This window comes from Belonocnema kinseyi, chromosome 2 (assembly GCF_010883055.1).
Source record: "Belonocnema kinseyi isolate 2016_QV_RU_SX_M_011 chromosome 2, B_treatae_v1, whole genome shotgun sequence".
Classification (NCBI taxonomy): Eukaryota; Metazoa; Arthropoda; class Insecta; order Hymenoptera; family Cynipidae; genus Belonocnema; species Belonocnema kinseyi.
The window spans coordinates 107109519-107130130 of NC_046658.1; the positions used below are offsets into that span (position 1 = coordinate 107109519).

The 20612-nt window shown below is 25.5% G+C and overlaps 1 protein-coding gene across 5 annotated transcripts in view; it reads right to left on the reverse strand.

The window, feature by feature from the left end:
• LOC117167988 (kinesin heavy chain) overlaps window positions 1-19058 on the reverse strand; it is a 47017-nt gene extending 27959 nt beyond the window's left edge. For 2 of the 5 annotated variants that reach the window (XM_033353288.1, XM_033353287.1), the window contains exon 1: window positions 4997-5190. Coding sequence is in view for 3 of the 5 variants with exons in the window: in XM_033353289.1 (XP_033209180.1) it covers window positions 15657-15844; window positions 18673-18800 (316 nt within the window). In the remaining 2 variants the exon portion in view is untranslated. Of the gene's footprint in view, window positions 1-4996; window positions 5191-15656; window positions 15845-16309; window positions 16326-18672 lie in introns of those variants that run through there. The other 3 variants (XM_033353290.1, XM_033353289.1, XM_033353291.1) reach the window with 3 other exon arrangements.
• Between the last annotated feature and the right edge of the window lie 1554 nt (window positions 19059-20612).

The following is a 20612-nucleotide window of genomic DNA, read 5'->3' on the forward strand; positions in this document are numbered from 1 at the left end:
AGTTGAAAAAATTAATTTCTACCAAGAATTCCCTGACTTTTTCAGAGGAAAAAGAGGGAAACGGTGTGAATTCTGCGATAAGAATAAAAACAAGAAGCACCGTTTGTTAAAACTATTAATTACTTTCTACATGTGATGCCACCATTAATCAGAAATTGAAAACTGCAATCTCATGTATCAAACTATTATTAGAATATTGAACTTGTACTTAATGATATACATTTAATGTCTCATTGAATTCCGATCGTTTTATTTAACTGTAGAACGGAAGCACCTCTTATTTACTGACCTTGTCTGACTATAATAATAAATTAATGTTTATATTAAAAACGAGCCACTAAACATCTCGTGTACTTTTAACGATGTAGGAATTTAATAAGGAATTTAGCACCTCAGAAACCGAATAAAAATTCAAGGACAAGAACCAATTGATCACTTAACAATTAGGTGCAACAGACTCATTGTTTAAGAAAAAAAGAGACATTTTTTAAGCCCCACATTATTTTACATCACCAACAATGTCAGACAAGGCCAGTCTCTTCATTTTGTCGTTCGTTTTGCCTTCTACATAATTTATATACATGTATGACATTTTTATCGATCCTTCAATGCATTCTTGTTTATGAAACTTTATAGTCTACACGTGTAAACTGGTTTATTTTAATGCAAAATTCAAAAATTTCTACACTCAAGTTGACTAAAGTGAAACTAAAGCGTTTAAAAAATAATAAACTTCTGTTCAAGTATAACTTAAAAATAGTACTACGGAAAAACAAACCTAATCAGTGTCAGAAATAATTCATTTTCAAAATTCCCTGAATTTTCTATGATTTTTCCCTGACCAATTTTTTACTTTTCTTGGCCATTGATATTCGAAACCAACATTTTAATCCTGTGACTTTTTTATTATAGAATCTTTTGTTAATGGGATAACAAAAATTCAGATTAAAATTTCTAAATTTTTAATTTATTTATGTCAACCAAAAAAGATGACTTTTTCTACCATAAAATATTAATTTTCAAACCAAAAGGAAAAATTTTCAATCACATGATCAAATTTTCCAACAAAAACGATTAAACTTAAAAAAAAAACAGTTAAATTTTCAATCACATAACTACGTTCATTAGAAGACATTTGAAAAAATTTCAATCCAAAGAGGTGAATTTTCTGTTAAAATAAAAGAATGTTTAACAAAAAACTTGAATTTTCGATTAAAATTGAATGACTTTTTAAAATGATACTTCAATTTTCAATTAAATATTTAAATTTTTAACAAAAGAGTAGAATTTTTCAACAAAACAAAAAAAAACTACAAAGTACAAACACGAATATGTGACGAGATAGACGAATTTTTAATAAAAAAAGATTAAACTTTGACAAAAAACAGTTTTATTTTCAACAAAATAACTCAATTTGCAACCAAAAAAAGCAATTCTCTAAGTAAAATGTATCAGTTGATATTTCAGCCCAAGATAAAAAACGAATTTTTATCAAAATAGCTTGATTTTCTACAAAAAATTAGAATTTTTAACAAAACAGTTGAATTTGCAACCTGCAAATATGAACTCTCAACAAAAAATGTAGTTAAATTGTCAAAAAAAAAGATTAATTTTTGACCGAAACAGTTGAATTTCAAAACAAACAAAAAAACGAATTTTCAACAAAATACATGAAATTTCAATCAAATAAGTAAATTTTTCACTGAAAAAGATTAATTTCCAACCAAAAATTACAAAAGTGAAATTAGCAGTAAAAAAAAGTAGTCTCCAACAAAATAATAAAATTTTCAACTAAAATTATGACTTTTCAACAAGTAATAATTCTTTAGTTAAGAAATAAAAAGTTGGCACGGATTGTTGAAATTTCAAGCTAAAAGATGAATTTTCTGCAAAAAAGTTTTATTTACCGCGCGGAAATATACATTTTCGATAAAAAAGTTTATTTTAAGCCAAACAGTTGCGTTTTTCGCAAAAAAAAAGGAAATTTCAATCCAAAAAATTAGTTTTCTACCAAACTTTATAGTCAAGCTATTACAATTTAAAAAAATGTATGGTTTAATTTTCAACGCAAAAAATGAACCAATGAACCTTCAACCAAAAAATATAATGCTTAACAAAGCAGTTCAAGTTTGATTTAAATAGTTGAATTTTCAATGAAAAAATATAAATTTCCAACAACATCGTTCATATCTCAACCAAAGAAATCTATTTCCAATCAAAAAAGTTGAATTTTCAGCGAATAATGTGATAGTAGAAATTTAATCAATAATTTTCATCCAAAAAGGACGACTTCATGAATAAAATGTTTCAATTTTCAATCAAAAAATAAAATTTTTAACCAAAAATATAATCGACTGGAGGAAGCAAAAAATAAATAAATACAAGACAAATAAATTACTGACAAGAATATTATATCAGCGCGGCCGCAAAACGGAAGTTTAACAATTCCCTGATTTTTCCTTAAACAATTTTTAATTACACCTGATCATTAACATTCAAAGACCAGAATCATAATCTTGTGAAATTTATAACATAGAATCTTTTATAAAAGGAACAAAACATTTCAAATGACAATTTAAAATTTTCAAATTACATAAAAAAATGCCAAATTCATTACCATTCACAGTTATTGAAAATCTTGCAAGATTTTTATCAAAATCCTGGACTTTTCCTGACCAATTAATTTCCGGTATTTTCTCTCATTTCCAGATTTTCCCTGACTCACGGCCACCGTGTTAATTGATCATGAAATTCTATTACAAAATTAACACTTTCTTTTACAATTCAAACTCTAAGGAGAATTTTATCCTAGGTAGGTAATTAGCGATAAGGAAATTCACTTTAAGAAATGTTATTATTTCAGTGCTCTTAAATTAGTACAAAGCCTCGAGAGAAGTACAGACGTCTTCAGGTAATTACATTTTTCCTGAACGATATTTCAGGAAGCGCTTGGTAGTTGCGCAAAGATGTTAACTTCTGGATGGCATTTTTAATTAAATAAAAAATTTCCCATTTATTTTCTGGTTCGAAGAAAATTTTCAGTCGTTGGAATGAAAAATTCGAACTCTTAAAACTCTTGCAAAATTTTAATTCACACAATTTTATTATAAACGCTCAATAATTTACACGAATAATGTGGAAGCTTTTAACAGTTTTTAATTGAAAATTTTAAATTAAAAGCTCTTGAACAGCAAAATGTTAAACTTTTATAAATTGAATAGTTTAAAGATCTCTGGTTAAAAAAATAAATTCACACTTTTATTTTCAAGAATGAAAATTGGACATTTTTAAATTTAGAAGTTACCATATTTACATTTTAATTAATTTTAAATTAATATTTATTTGATTGTCATTTATAAATCCTAATTTGACTCTTTCTCTTAAAAATTCAAATTGTTTAAACGTAATAAATACAACTATAATGTTCAAAGTTTATTTGGAACTCTGAAAATATTTAACGATTCAAGGCTATCTATTTCAAACAATTATCTTTGAAATTATTTAGTTTATATATTTAATTTATAATTGCTCATTTTTAATGAACAGTCAAATGTTGCTAAATATTTTTTAAAAAATGTTTAAGTCAAAAATTTCAAAATGAATGAGTTAAAAAATTAATATTTTAAGTTTAAACAATATGTTAATAAAAGCGTTTATTTATGAATATATTAATTTGAAATTATTTCAACACTGTAAACAGCTTATGAAGTTTCAATCAGACGTTTAAATTTGTTTAACTATTAAGGCTTCGAATTGAAACAGTTTAATTTTTAACATTAAAATATGTAAGTTTTTTGACACTCCATTTAGTTATTGTTTAATTTTGAATACTCGAGCTACAGTGCAATTTTAAAAATCATGAATTATTTTATATTGGCAGTTGATGAGTTTAAAACGTTTTGTATTACAAAAAATTAATTTCGAACGTTTCTCATTCTTAAGTGTTTCATACTTCAAAGCTGAATTTTGAAATTCTTTAGATTGAAAATTGACTCTTAAAAATAAATAACTAAGATGGCAAATTTTGAAGTGAAAGATTTTAGTAGTACACACACATTGTAAACTAAATGATTTCATAATTCAAAAAGTTAACAGTTAAACCTAAAATTAAAAAAAATTGCATCAAACTTACTTTAAATTGTTTTATATAATGTGATATTTAAATTGATTAAGATTTTTCTTTTAAAAATTTGTAAAATTCCCCGACAAAAAGTAAATTTACTGTCTTCTCGGCTTTTCCCGGTCGCCTAAAATTTCCGGTTTTCTGTTCCAGCGGTAGAATAACGAGAACTTTGTAAAAAAAACATGTATATGACTGAAAATGAATTTAATTAAAATAATCAATTTTCCTTATGTTAATATTGCAATCCATGACATTTTTATTTTGTGGAATACAGAAATACATAGAAAAATAGTTCAAGCAGATTTATTAGTTGATAATTATGATAATATTGTACTATTTTGCTTTATCTATGTCTCAACTCCTTCAGAAAATGTAGCGTAGGAATAGATTTAAAAATTGTATTTACGTGAGAATGACTTAGTTATTTCTCACAAATGTACAGCTTTATTTTTAAGATTTAAATGAAATTATAATCTATAGGGACAAATAATATTCATTCTTAGATAAAAATTAAAAAATTGGAAATTAGTTTTAAAATGTCAATTTACTATCAGATTCATTATAATTATAATTACTACAAAACAACTGACTTGTGTTTCACTACCGCTCAAACCAGAAAAAAAACTTCAATCACTTATCTCAAAGAGAATACAAAATCTGTTATCACTAATTAATGACGTTCTCATTAACTTAAATCTATTTTTTAATTGCATTCTTTCAAAAATTATTTTTTGAGATAAAGATATCCCTAGAATCTCAAAAGTAAATGTTTGTGGTACATAAAAAATAGAAGTATATGTTTCTAAATAGGTCCATAATTGAGAGGAAGTGTATCTCTCGTAATTTCTAATTAATTAACAAACCATAAAGTACCTTCATTTCCAGAGTAGACATTGTTTGAATCAGGATCACACTTTCACTCTTCATGTTATTTCACTGCAATCTGTTAAAACTTTTGGCGTATTTTTTGCGCCATTTCAATTTTATGAATATAACATGAAACGACGCACGAAGCGTAGACCACCGAACCGCCTCGTAGCAATTCTCAAATAAAACTGCGACTGTGCTGTCGCCGTCGTATTTCCGTGTAATCCTCGCGGCTTCGGTTTGATATCGACTAAAGAGGGTTGGCCCCAGCTTGGCCGACATTGAGACGAGCGAAGGGTAGCCGAAACGGTCTAATGACCGAAAAGGAGGGTTGATATAATGGAAAGAGCGAAAAAAATATTCTGAAAGCGAATCAGAAATTTGTACTCAAAAAAGCAAGATCTACAAATTATAAGACCGAATTCATTTCAAATTGGGCAGGGAGTCCATGCTAAAATCAGAGAATCATTTGTCACGATCATTTGTTTTTCAAAAGAAATAAGACGTTGTGATTAATTATATTAAAAAAAAGAAAACTCGGATTATCAAAATATAAATGGGGAAATTCTCGAATGATGAAATTCACTACGTTGTATAATATTACCGAATTTGAAAATTCCCTAAAGAAAATCGCCAAATTATAAAATATCCGACCTAAAAACTCACGAATTTAAACAAATTATTTTTTTATAAATATTAATTTAACAAAAATACAATAATCAAATGTTTGTATAAAAAAGAAAATTACTTTTAATTTTTAAAGATTCTAAAATTATTGTTTGAATTTAAAATAACAATAATCGAAAAAATTATTTCTGCATAAATTTATGTTGCATTTATTGATATTTTAAATAAAAATATAATAAGTTGATATTTATTTACATGGGTTTTAGGATCCAGTAATAAAGAAACTGTGTTTTTTAAGAAGACGTTCCGACTCATGTAGGAGTCCTTTTCACTGACTTATTTCAAAACAAAACCAAAATTTACATTTTCTGTAATATGCTTTCGATACAAATGTCACTGACGAAAAATATATAATTAAATTAATGTAATTTTTTTTTGTTTTTGTTTGAAATACAGTAAGTTTTCTAATATTCATAAAAATTAAGAATATGCAATAAAATCTAATTAATTGTGAATAATTTGCAATTAGTTCACAATAAAACATAGATGACAAAATTGAAGAATTATATAATGTAAAAAGATGACGAATAATTCGAAAACTGGTTTAAAAAACAGCTTTTGTTTATCCATAATTTCTCTAATCTCATCAGTTTTTTTAAAGAATGTCTTTATAGAGAAATTATGCATAACCAGAAGGTGTTTTTTAAAACAGTTTTCAAATTATTCGTATTTTTTCACATTATATAATTCTTCAATTAGTTCATTTATGTTCTATTGTGAATTATTGGCGATTATTCACAACTAATTAGAATTCATTATATATTCTTTATTTCTATGAATATTATAAGACTTACTGTATTCCGAACCAACAAATAAATTATGCAACAAAAAGAATCACAATTATAATTTAATTAATAAAATTATATATTTATCGTCACTGACATTTTTATCGAAAGAATATTACTAAAAATGTAAATTTTTGTTTTGTTTAGAAATAAATCACTGAAGAGGAATCCCACTTAAGTCAAAACGTCTTGTTTAATAAAAAATAGTTTTTTTATTACTGGATCCTAAGGCCCATGTAAAGAAACACCAACTTATTTAATATCAGAGGCCCAATACAATTCCCCATCATGAATTTAAAAATACAATCTTGGAAACTTTAAACATTAAAACAAATTTTTTCATAACAATATTTAATTATTGTAATTTTAAATAAGAAATAAAATGTCTTAAAAAAAGTTTTAAGTGTTTAAATTCGAGAATTTCCTATTTCGGATATTTTATAATTCGACAATTTTCTGCCGGGAATTTTGCAATTCGGTGATATTATAAACTGTTCGGGAATTTAATTATTCGGGGATTTCCCAATTTGGGAATTTTATATTGCCGGGAATTTTATTTTTTGGGATTTTTCAGTCGTTCCTTAATTTTTTGTTAAAAATTTGGCATTTTAAAATGTAATACAGTTATTGCTTAAACAGTTTAGTAAAAATATAAATAATATTCTTTGATTTCTCTGTACATCAGCCATCATGTATTAAAATAAATTTCTCGGAAAGAAAAGATATTTCCGCCTTATACATATGTAATGGGAAAATTACAAGGGAATCAGTAGGGTGGCCGAACTTTTTTTTGAATTTTCATGCATATCGCTCCCAAATTTGGTCAAACCTACGAAAAAAATGCATTCATTTTTTGTTGCGAAAAAAATTATATTTAGAGATTCTGTAAGCCCCATGAAGTTTAATACGTATTTTCCATAAGAAATAAGACGTTTTTGTACATTTTCTTCAGAACTGTCAATATTAGATGAGTCGAGTTGAAACTCAACATTTTTCTTCACAATTAAATAAGGCATACAATTTGTAATTATTTTTTTAAATATCACCTCAATAAGTCAGTTTTGTAGTGCCCAAAAAAAACCCATAAGTGAAAAAGGGAGGTTTGTTAGTTTCTGGAGCCAATTATGATTTTTTGCGGTTTTTTTAAATACAAATATTTTCTAATAAACTAAATACTAATTTATACTGATAATTAGACTGTTTACTTACATAGCTTAAACGATTTATTATTATTCATAGAAATATTTTCTTACAATAATGTTCGAAAGTTGCAGTTTTTTGCTACAATTGTTGAGTTTTAGTCCAATTTTTAATTAGATGAAGGCGATAATTAATTCAACTTAACAAACATAATGCTTTAAACAAATTATTGTTTATAACTATCTGCTGGAAAGTTGCGGAATTTTTGGACAATTTCGGCTTTTCTTTGATTTTTTATTAAGTAAAAAATAATAAATATGAATGTTAATTTAAACAAAAACGCTTTTAGTAACTACTTCAAGGGAAATTTACATTTATTATGACCCATATAGCAAATTTTAAGAATATTTGAAATATCTGTTTTATTTCAGAAAAATATATTCACGAAAACGAAAGAGACTGTTAAAAAAAGTATTCTTCCAATTCTTGATTTATTATTTGTTTATTACTAAAAAGCCAAAGCAAAGTTAAAAATATCAGAAAAATCAGCAGCTTACTAGAAATTATTTAACAGAAGATAGTTATAAATAATAATAAATTATTTAAACAATTATATATGTTTGTTAGCGTGCATTAATTATTACCTCACTAAGTGAAAAGCAGACAAAATGTTGAATGTTTCACAAAAAACCGCAACTTTTTGGGATTATTATCATCATAGAAGAATATTATTATAAATAATAAAAAATTGTTAAAATAATTATTTCTGTTAAATTTAAATGATTATTGTCTCACTCTAACTGAAAAGTTAAAAATAAGTTGTAAATTGGGGAAAACCGAGATTTTGTATCTCTATTCTAACAAAAAATGGCTAAAACCAATAATAAATTGTTTAAACAATTTATGTAAACATCTCATTATCAGTAGACAGTATAATTTTATATGATAGAAACAAGTTGTATTTAAAAAACTGAAAAAAAATCATAATTAGCATAATTAGCGCCAAAAAATCGCAAAAAAATTTTTGTTACCTACGAGGTTTTTTTGGGATTCCATAAAACAGACTTACGGGGATGATATTTAAAAAGTAATTATTAATTTGTATTCTATAGCTAATTGCGAAGAAAAATGTTGAGTTTCAACTTGATTCAGCTAATATTGACGAGTCTGAATAAAAATTTACAAATTAATAAAAACGTATTTATTTTTTGTGGAATTAAAAGAATTTTAGGGACGATATGCATGAAAATTCGGGAGAAAACAAATTTCCTAAGCAATTTTGGACCATCCTATGGGCCACTGAATCCGTAAATCGGGAAATATCATTTAATTAATTTTTTTAAATGAGAATTATACAAAAATTCTAGAAGACAAAACTATCCAATCACTTCAAATATAATAAATTTCATATTTAAAAAAAGTTTAATTTCTTTTTTTAATGCTGAATTCAATTCTTTAATTATATAATCATTCAGTTTACAATGCACAACTATGAAATATTTGAATCTAAAAATTTTCCATTTAGGGTCTTCAATTTTAGGCGTGAATTTTCAATTTAAAGAATTTCGAAATATGAAGAAGAAATTAAAATGTTTTGATATAAAGACATTTTAAGTTGATCAGCTGTAAATATAAATTAATTCATGATTTTGAAAAAATCATTAAAAAAAAATTAAACAATAATGATTTTTATCAGACGATTCTGAATCTGTTAAAAAGTAAACAATTTACACATTTAAAACAATATGCTAATATACAAAAAGCTAACTCAAGGAATATTATTAATTTTTTTTTACAAAAATTTATAAGCAATTGTTGCATTAAAAAGGATGTTTGACTATTGAATTGTTTTAGAAGAGGACATTCCAAACAAATAGTATTCAGAAAAACCAATAGGCTTTTATTATAATATTCGGGATTTAAAACATAATTAAGTATCAGAAGAAACTTTGAAAATTTATGTTAAAATTGAGCAGTTTAAGAGACTTATGTTATAAAAAATAAGAAAATGTTTCAAACATGCTTTTGATTATTTCTCCTAATTAACCATCAATTAGCATTCATTATAAAAAAGTTGATCCTATTTGTGATTATATGAATGTTTAAAATATCATTAACGTTTTCCACAATCTAGGTTTTTTTTTACAGCTGGAATAAAGATATGCACTCAAGATTTATCACTATAAGACTATTTCCGTCTAAACTGAAACATAAATTCTTCATCTGAAAAGATTTATGATTCATTTCTGTCACAATGGACATATTAAACCACAATTCCAACGCAAAATTAAAATATGCGAGCATGCGTTGATGTGAGGAGAGAAAACACGTTTTAATTCGATGACAAATATAAATTAATATTAAACGATTAGAAAATGTTTCTTTAATTTTGTTGTTGATGTGTTGATGAATTCGAATTACATTCGCATATCTGGAATTTTATGAGACTAATAAATTGGATATCGAGTTTTTCGTTTAATGATAGAAGAAAATAAAAACGTGATAATTAAAACTAAAGTACCGAAATGAATACGAGTGTTGAGTAACGTAACATCCTTTCAATTACGCGTAAGTATCATTAATACCTGGGCATTGACCTAATTATCTTCTTCCATTGTGTAATGACCGAATGTGCACTCCCTTTCTGTAGATTATTATTTTCAATCATACATTTAATACAAATAAAAAAATTACTTTTTAATCTTTGTTTATTTGGGAACAAAAATTGAAATTCTATAGTAAAAATGTTAATTTTTAACTGAATATTCTATTAATGAAAAATTAGTGAAAATTATTAGTGAAAAAATAAAATAAAAACAGCTTTTATTTTGTACAGTGACTATGTAAGAAGTCGCAAGGTTTTTACAAATTATTAAACCCGAGGAAGAAATGCTAGCAAATCTGACTTTTTACAGAATCTTTTTTACCGTATTTCTTATACAAGTAATTTTTCTAATAATTTATTGGGTTTTTCTAATCATGTTAATTTATTTAAATTTGAATTAACCTAAATCTTGAACTATTTTGATATAATATTGCTCCATGAAAAATTTTTGTTTGACAAATCGCTTTTTTAAATAAAAAAAAAACCTTAAAAATAAGACAAAATCTTTTTTCTGATACATTAGAAGACATTTTACTCATAAAAATTCGTTAAAACTTTTGATAACTATAGAAACTAAGTAATGTAAATGCAGTAATTTTTTAAAATACTGAGTTGTGTTTTTAAAAAATATATATTTATTTAACTTAGTTCAAAAAAATCGAAACGGAGAGAAAGCGGTTTATTTACCTAGTTATTTTGTGGATTTTAAATTTATATGTTTCCTAACAAGCTTTAAAAACTATTTCAAACGGCTTCGAATTTCTGAATTTAATTTTCTTTCGACTATAAAAACTAGAAACTAGAAAACTAGAGAAAACTAAAAAAAATGATTTAGAACTCCACGAAAATGACTATGTTGAAAAGCTTACTATTTAAAAAAAAAAATTCATTTTTGTTTGAAAATAAATATTATAAATCAAAACTTAACTATTTTCTTTTTGGTTAGAAATTGATCTTTTTCAGTTCGAAATTCACATTTTTTAGTAGAAAAATTCATTCATTTCATTCATAATAATTTATCTTTTTTAAAGAAAATTATTCTTCTCGGTTAAAAAATAGACTTTTTTGTTAAAAATTCAAAGATTTGCTTGAATATTGAAATCTATGGTTGCAAATTTTACTATTTTGCTAAGAATTCTTTTTCGGTTCAACATTCATATATTAAATTGAAAATTGATCTCTTCTGGTTGAAAATTCATGTATTTAATTGAAAAATCTTATTTTTTGTCAGAAAATTAATCTTTTTGATTAAAACTACAACTTCTTGATTAAAAATAGATCTGTTTTAATTGAAGATTTAATTATTTATTTAAAAATTAATCTTTTTGGTTGAATTCAATTTTTTAAAATTTGAAATTGAAATATCTTCCTGTTGAAATATACCTGCTGTATTGAGAATACTTTGTTTTATTGAGAAATAAACTACTTGGTTTAAAATTGAAATACTTGGTAAAAAATTCACTTTTTTTTTGTTGATGATTCATCATTTTAGGTGAAAATTTAACTAGTTGGTCCTCATCCTGATATACATTATTTATTGAAAATTCTACTGTTTTGTAAAAAATTCGTCCTTAGGGCTTGAAAATTCATCAATTTTGTGGAAAAATTAAAATACCCGATTAAAAATTCAACTATTTTGTTGCAACATTTTTTCGCTGTTTAAACATTAGTTTTTTTTACTGTAATTAAAAATTAGTTTTCTAAATTTAAATTTACTGATTCTATTTTTGACTAAAAATATTTTATTTATAAGTTGAGACTTTAACTATCTGATAGAAAATTCATGTATTTTGCTGAAAATTTGACTTTTTGGGTATAAAATTAATCTCGTTTGTTGAAAATTTATCTTTTTTAGTAGAAAATTCAACTACTTGGTTGACCCTTCCTCTTTCTTGATAAAAAGTTACCTTATTGTTTAAAATTCATATTTTTTTATTCAAAGATTTTTTTGTTGAAAATTCATCTTGTCTGATTGAAAATTAACTTTCTTGTTGGAAATTCTTCTTTTCCGATTTAAACGTCAAATGTTTTCTCAAAAATTCGTCTTAGCTGGAAAACTTAACTATTTGGTTAAAAATGAATCTATTTGAATATAAAATTAATCTTATTTGTAAAAAACTAGACTTTTTTCATTGAATTCAAGTCGTTGATAATTCATTTTTATTTTTGTTGAAAATTAGCTTTTAACTAAAAATTTAACTATTACATTTGTGACTGAAAAATGATGTTTTTTAGTTAAAAATTCATATACTTTGGTAGAAAATTGAACTATTCGGTTGCAGAATTGTTTTTGTTTTGTTTAAAAATTATTTTTTAATCTGAAAATGTAGCTATTCCCATTTTTGTTCAACATATTTTTCTTTTTAAGTTAAATATTCAACAAATTAATAGACGAGAAATGTATTTGGTTAAAAATTCGGCTATTTGTGTAAAAAATTAAAATTTTGTGTTGAATATTCGTATTTTTTAGTCGAATTTAACCGTTCCATAATTCGTTTTTTGGTTAAAAATTATCTTTCTAAACTGAAAATTTATCGAATTCATTTTTGTGTGAAAATATATTATTTATAAGTAGAAAATTCAAGTATGTTTTTGAAAATTAGTCTTTTTGGGATAGAAAATGAATCTTGTTTGTTGAAAAATAATCTGTTTGGTTAAGGATTCAACAGTTTTGAGAAAAATTTACCTTTTTTTAGTAGGAAATTCAACTACTTGGTTGAAAATTCTTTTTTCTTGATTAAAAGTTGCCTTTCCTGTTGAAAATTAATCTTTTTTTATTTAAAAAATTCAACTGCTTTTCCAAACTTTCTACTTTCCCATTTGAAAACGTAAACATTTTACTCAAAAATCGTCTTTTTGTGAAAAATTGATCTTTATTGATAAAAATACATTATTTTGGTTAAGGATTCAACTATTTTATTAAAATTCGTTTTTATTTAAGTTGAAATCAACGGTTTATAATTCGTTTTCATTATTCTTGAGATTTTTTTCGAACTGACAATTTAAAGATTCCTTTTTATTTTAAATCTTCAACTAATTGTCAGAAAAGTAATGCATTTTGTTAAAAATTCGTCTATTGGAGAAGAAAATTAATCTTTTTTTTTTGTTTGGAAATTTTTCTTTTCCGATTTAAAAGTTAAATGTTTTCTAAAAAACAACGTTTTCTTAGCTTGAAAACTTAACTATTTTATAAAAAATTCGTCTACTTGGATATAAAATTAATTCTGTTTGCAAAAAAATTCGCCCTTCTTTAATTTCAACTGGCTGATAATTCATTTTTATTTTGGTAAAAATTAGTTTTTAACTGAAAAATTTTACTATTACGTTTTAGGCTGGAAAATTATGTTTTTTATATAAAAATTCAAATACTTTGGTAGAAAATGGAACTATTTTGTTGCAAAATCGTTTTTTTTGTTTTAAAATTAATTTTTGAATCTGAAAATGAAGCAGTTCTATTTTTTGTTGAACATTTTTTTCTTTTTAAGCTGAATTTTCAACTAATTGGTAGACGATAAATGTATTTTATTAAAAATTCGGCTATTTGTGTAGAAAATTAAACTATTTGTTGAATATTGGTCTTTTGTAGTTGAATTAAACCGGTTCATAATTCGTTTTTTACATTCTTAGCATAATGAGAAGGTATTGGTTTTATTATAGTTACAAATAGGCTTTTTAAATTGAAAATTTTCCTATTCCATTTTTGGCTGAAAATATATTATTTGTATGTAGAAAATTCAACTATTTTGTAGAAAAGTCATGTATTTTTTTGAAAAGATATCTTTTTTGATAGAAAATTTATCTTGTTTGTTTAAAAATCATCTGTTCAGTTGATGATTCAACTATTTTAGGAAAAATTTATCTTTTTTAGTAGGAATTCAACTACTTGGTTAAAAATTCGTCTTTCTTGATTCAAAGAGTTAATTGCTTTTTCAAAGATTCTATTTTTTAATTTAAACATTTAACATTTTTGCTAAATATTCGTCTTTTTTGGAAAAAATTAATCTTTTTTGTTAAAATTTCATTACTTTGGTGAGGATTCAACTATATTGATAAAAAGTCGTCTTTTTTTAGTTGAAATTAAAAAAAAATAGCTACATTTTCAGATTCAAAAATTAATTTTTAAACAAATAAAAGGACTTTGCAACAAAATAGTTCAATTTTCTACAAAAATAGTTTAATTATTAACTAAAAAACATAATTTTTCAGCCAAACATGTAATAGTTAAATTTTCAGTTAGAACTAATTTTCAACAAAAATGAAAATGAATTATGAGCTAGTTGAAATTAACGAAGGACGATTTTTTTACAAAAAAATTCTTTTAACGGGTTTTTAATTCGTTTTTATTTTTGTTGAAAATCCGTCTTTTTGGGAAGAAAATTATTCTTGTCTGATTGAAAATTAAATTTTAGGTTGAAAGTTTTTTTTCCGATTTAAAGTCAAATGGTATCTCAAAAATTCGTATTCTTAGCTTGAAAAGTTAACTATTTTGTTGAAAATTCATCTAATTGGATATAAAATTAATCTCATTTGTAAAAAATCTTCTTTCTACGTCAAATTAAACTCGTTGAAAATTAGTTTCTAACTGAAAATTTAACTATTACATTTTTAGCTGAAAAGTGATTTTTTATTGGTTGAAAATTCAACAATTCGGTAGAAAATTAATGTATTTTGTTGATATTTCATTTTTTGGTAGAAAATTATTATTTTCTGGTTTGAAAATTCATCTTTATAGATAAAAAATTCAACAATTTGGTAGAAAATTCAACAGTTTTGTTTAAAATTCATCCTTTCGGATTAAAAATTCATCTTTAATTGTAGAAAAGTCATCTTCCTCCTCTGAATTTTTCTTTATACATAAGAACATCTGTATTTTAAAAACTGTCTGTATTGACATTTTTATTCTAGAGACATATCAATTTTTTCCGAATTAATATCAACAAAAAGTCCTCAATATAACAAAAACGTATTTTATATTGCAGTGTCTATAATAAATATAATAACTATAAAAATCACCCAGCTTATATTTGATTTGAGTTGGTACAAAATCCCAATTCCCCTGGTATTCCCCGATCATTTTTTAATTCCTTGAATTTCCACAATTCTTCATTTTTCGAGGGTTCAAAAAAAAGAGATTATACCCTATATAATGTCGCATAAAAAATCTTTGAAATTTTTGAAAAATGTGCGAATCACACAAAATTTTATAAACTTAAAACGAAGATTTTCCCTGATATTTCCTGATCAGTTTTAAATTCTCTGACTTCCAGAATTATAATTCTGAATCCTTCGAACATTCCCAAGCCATTTCATACATTTTGGTAAGAAATCGATTTAAAATATGACGATTAAAAAAAAAAAGAATGCTTCCATCTTGCTTCTTATATGAAAATGCTTTTTCAATACTTGAGTGTAAATTATTAGTAATTATTAGCATTTATTATGAACTTACTTGACTTAATAGAAGTGTCCATTTTGCCCATTTCTCCATATAATATTACTGCCAACCAAGAGAGGGCCATTAACCATACAGTAATTAAAACAGCGGCAATCCATAGTGAGACTACTCTTATCTGGGAACTTTTGCAACCACAGAAGCTGCTTTGTTTCACCTTCACTGCATTACTGGAACGGTGTCGTCTAAAAATTGATTCCAATTTAGAATTTAAAAAAATTTTAATTTAAAATAAGTTCTTTTTTTAAATTCCTGAAAATAAAAGAACCACCATAAAATGCTCCTATTGTAATTTGAAAAAAGGTCCTGTTTTAAAAGAGAGAAAAAAAATTCCTAACAAAAATCTATGGACAAAAATATAAAAGAGGAAAGAAAAATTCTCATTTTTCTTTCCTCTATTTTATTTTTGTCCAAAGATTTTTTTGAGGAAATTGTTTTTTTCTTTTTAAAGGGAATTTTTTCTTTCCTTTATTGTTATTGATGTCCAGAAATTTTCTAAATAATTTTTTTAGAGGGATCTTTTTTTCAAATTAGAGTAGAAGCATTTTTATTTTTGTCCAAAGATTTGATTTAGAATTTTTTTTAGGAGGATCTTTTTTTTAAATTATAACAGGAGCATTTTTTAAATTTAAAAGAAAAAAGTTAAAAACCTATTCTATTAGGCAAGCCATATAGTGGGCCTGAGTCCCAATAATGTGGCTAAAAGTGGGGTCTTAAACCTGAAAAGGTAAATTGAGAACAAAAAAGTGGAATTTTTAAACAAATAGTTGGATTTTCAACCAAATGGTCGAATTTTGAAATAGAAAATAAAGATTAAAGACGAATTTACAATAAAAAAAGATGAACGTTTCATCTAAAAAGAATGTTCTAAAAAAAAGTTGACTTTGAACAACAAAAAGATAAACTTTCAACAAAATAGATGATTTTTTACTAATAAAAATTAATTTTCAACCAAGTACTTAAACTTTCAAGCCAAAGAGACAATTTTTAAACCAAATGGTTGAATTTTTAAGCCAAAAAGGCCAATTTTCACAAGACAATTAAGTTTTAAACAAAGAAGTTCATTTTCAATCCAGAAAAGAGACATATGAACTTTCAACAAAATCGTTACATTTTTAACCAAATAGTAGAACTCTTAACCAAAAGAGATTAATTCTAAAACAAAAATTTAATAGTAGACTTTTAAATCAAAAGATTTTTATTCTAAAAATTCTATAATTCTATAATTTGAAACTAAGAAAGATGACTTTTCAAACAAAAAAAGAGAATTTTCAATCCAGAAGGACGAATTTTTCATTCGAGAAGACAAAAAAAGTTAAATAAAACAGTTAAATTTTCGACTAAAAAATACGACTTTTGAACTAAATATTAAATTTTTTTTAAAATTATTAAGTTAACCACCAAATAGCCGAACTTGTAACCAAAAAGATACAATGTCTACCAGATAAAACCAAAGAAACGGATTTTTAATAAGAGTTAAATTTTCAACAAAACAGTAAAATTTTTAACTAAATAGTTGAAGTTTTAGCCGAGACATACGAATTTCCAACAAAATGGTCGAATTTACAACCAAAAAGCAGAAATTTAAATCAAAAGAGATAACATTTCTACCAGATAAAACCAAATTTTCAATAAGAGTTGAATTTTCAACAAAACAATTGAATTTCAAACAAAATAGTTGAATTTTTAACCAAACAGTTGAAGTTTTAACCTACAAAGATGAATTTCCCATCAAATGATCGAATTTTCAAACAAACAGTTGAGTTTTCAAGTCAAAAAGACGATTTTTGTAGACGCAAATTAAATTTTTAACAAACAAAAAAAATCATTTTCAACTAAGAAAGATGAATTTTCAACCCAAAAGGAAGAGTTTTTCATCCGAGAAGAAAACGATTAAATAAAATTTTTCAACCAAAAATAGAACTTTTGAACCAAATAGTTGTATTTTCAGAAGAAAATTTAAATTACAACCAAATAGTGGAATTTTTGACCAAAAGAGATCAGATTTCTACGAGATAAAAGCAAAGAAACGGATGAACGAGATAACTTCTCTACAATAAATGTAGCAGCTGATGTTTCAGCTAAAAACACATTTTAATTAAAAATAAAAAACAGTTTAATCATCCAAAAAAGAAACATTTTCAATAAAACAATTGAATTCGCAACAAAAACTAAAATCGTACAATTTTTTTAGAAAACGGATGATTTTGACCCCCGAAAAGATTAAATTTAAATAAAAAACTTTAACTTTTAAGCAGAAGAAACGAATTTTCAACAAAATAGTTGAATTTTGAACAAAATACGGGAGTTTTCAAGACAAAAAACGATTTTTTCAGAAGAAATGTAAATTTTCAACAAAAAAGGTTACTCACAACCAAGGAAAATCAACTTTTTATCGAGAGAGATTATACTTTTCTACTAAAAACATGAGTCCCCAATCCAAAACGAAGAATTCTCAATCCAAAAAAGACGAATGTTCAACAAAACTGGTGAATTTTCGATGAATAAAGTTGAATTTTTCACAAAGACAGGTGAATTTGTGATGAAAAAGGTTGACTTAGACAAAATAGGGTATTTTTCCATAAAATAAGTAAATTTGCAAACAAAAAAGTTGGATTTTTAAACAAATGTTCGAATTTTCACACAAAAAATATTATACTTCAACCAAAAGAACCAAGCCAGATGACTTTTCTAACAAAAACAATTCAATTTTCGACCAAATAGATGACTTCTTAAGCAAATATTTGAGTTTTCAACATAATAATTAAATTTCCAACAAAAATCATAGAATTTTTAACCAAAAAGAATGAACTTTCAACCAAAAATAGCGAAAAAGGGGATGTTTCTTGAAAATAAGGGAAAGAAGAGGAATTCATTAAAAAAAAGAGGAATAGAGGGGCATAATGCAAAAAGTGTGAAGCTTACGCCGTGTTCAACAGGTTAATTATGAATTGTTCAATTCGAAATGTTTAAGTTTGAAATTTTCTGCTTATAAGGATACAATCAAGTTTACCTCTTGACCTTTTTCTTTCTTTGAGGTGTAAAAACCAAATCCGAAACATCAGAATCACTTTCAGACAGCAAATCCAGAAGGTTCAAAGTCTCCTTATTATTAACATTTTCCATTTTTTCTTCAAACATGTGGATATGTTAATAACAATTTTCAAAATTGATCAAAATCAAAAACCTGACCACCGCAACAATAATATAACCTCATTCCACATGGTAAAACCCGAACTGATAGCACAATTAACTTTAAGAACATTGACATAAATTTATCCTCATCGTTGAAAATCAGTGGAAGAAGTATTTGTTTGTTCCACTTTCATTTTTTAGCTGAAACTTTTTAAAGAAAGAGTTCACATTTTTTGGAACGTAAAAATAGACCCACACCGCACCAAAGATACCGCACTCCCTGACATTAGACTTTAGAAAGTGGTGACATCTGTGATAAACTGTTGAAAGTTGAAGTTGTCAAATAAGGGAGCTTACCGCCACCAGAGTACGCGATCTGTTCTGACCAAAGTTCCGCGAAAATTCAAATTGGTTAAATGAAAAATTGCCTTTTTTTTTGAAAGTTAATTATAAAAGTTTATAGTTTATTTATGAAACAAGATAAAAATTGAAGTTATTTAGCTTAAAAAGAAAAAATTTAATATTTTAAGTGCTGCTTAGTTTTTATTGTTTAATTTTGAATTTCACAAATATAACATTATTAGATTTATTCAAATTATTTAAAATTATGAAAGTAAATTGTTTTTGTGATTTTTCCTATTGTTTTATACAAAAAAATTATCAAAATCTGCTGGTTTTATGAGTAATTTATCAGTTAAACTGTAGTGATGAAAAATGTTATTCATGTTATCGATGTTATCTATGCCGGGCTGATAGACGGTTACATGTTAATCAAGATTTGAGGTTACGAAAATGATACGAACATTTGGTAGTTTTCGGGATATATATATTTTCTTTAGAATTCAAATTTTTGAAATGATTTATCAGCAGACAATAGTTTTATATTTGTGACATTCAAAACTAAGCAAGAAAAACTGATTAGCACTTAAAATATTATATTTCGTCTTAAAAATGTGAAGAGTTATATTTTTAACGTGTCCTAAAAATTAACTACAAAAATGTATTATAAATTTGCATAAAAAAAGCAATTGTTCTCTAATCCAATTTGAATTTTCGCGGAACTTTGAGGAGGATAGTTACACCTTAGTTACAAAGATATTATAAACGTAGATGCAGTACGGGGTGTCAGAGTGGGAGAATTATATATAGTTCAACTGTAAACTGAGGTCAAAAACCTCGGTTTACATTGTCGGAAATTTTATTATTCGAGATTTTCCAGTCGTCCCAAAAATATTTCAAAATATTTTAAAACATTTATTAAATTGTAAAAACATCTAGAAGATTTTGAGGCCATTTTGTGGCCTCGAAAAAAAATATATTGTTAAATTCGGCCAAAAAATGGCCTCAAAATCTTCTTGACTGTTTTACAATTTTATAAATTTTCAAAAATATTTTGAAATATTTTTGGGACGACTGAAAAATCCTGAATAAAAATTTGCCGACACTATATATATATATATATGTATACATAATTGAAAATTTGTCATAAGGACAACCGCAGGATTCCGCCGGGAGCGGGTGCTAATATGAAAAATTGCACCCGCTTCCAGCGAAATCGCGGTAAAATTTTAGCCACAACCACGTCTCACAACCGTGAGATAGGTGGTTACAGTCTGTAAAGGAATCAATACGACGATCCAGCAAAAGCCTCGTCCACCCTAAGAACACGGAGTGAACCAAGGACAACCGCCTTCTGCATTTTTCCCGGAAGTGTTTTAGCATATTGTTGACACGCAGGGATGCTTTTTAGGCTATTAGCAAGTGAAAGCTTTGCACCTCCAAGAGCGCCGATGATAAGGACGATCAGTTTAACAGAAT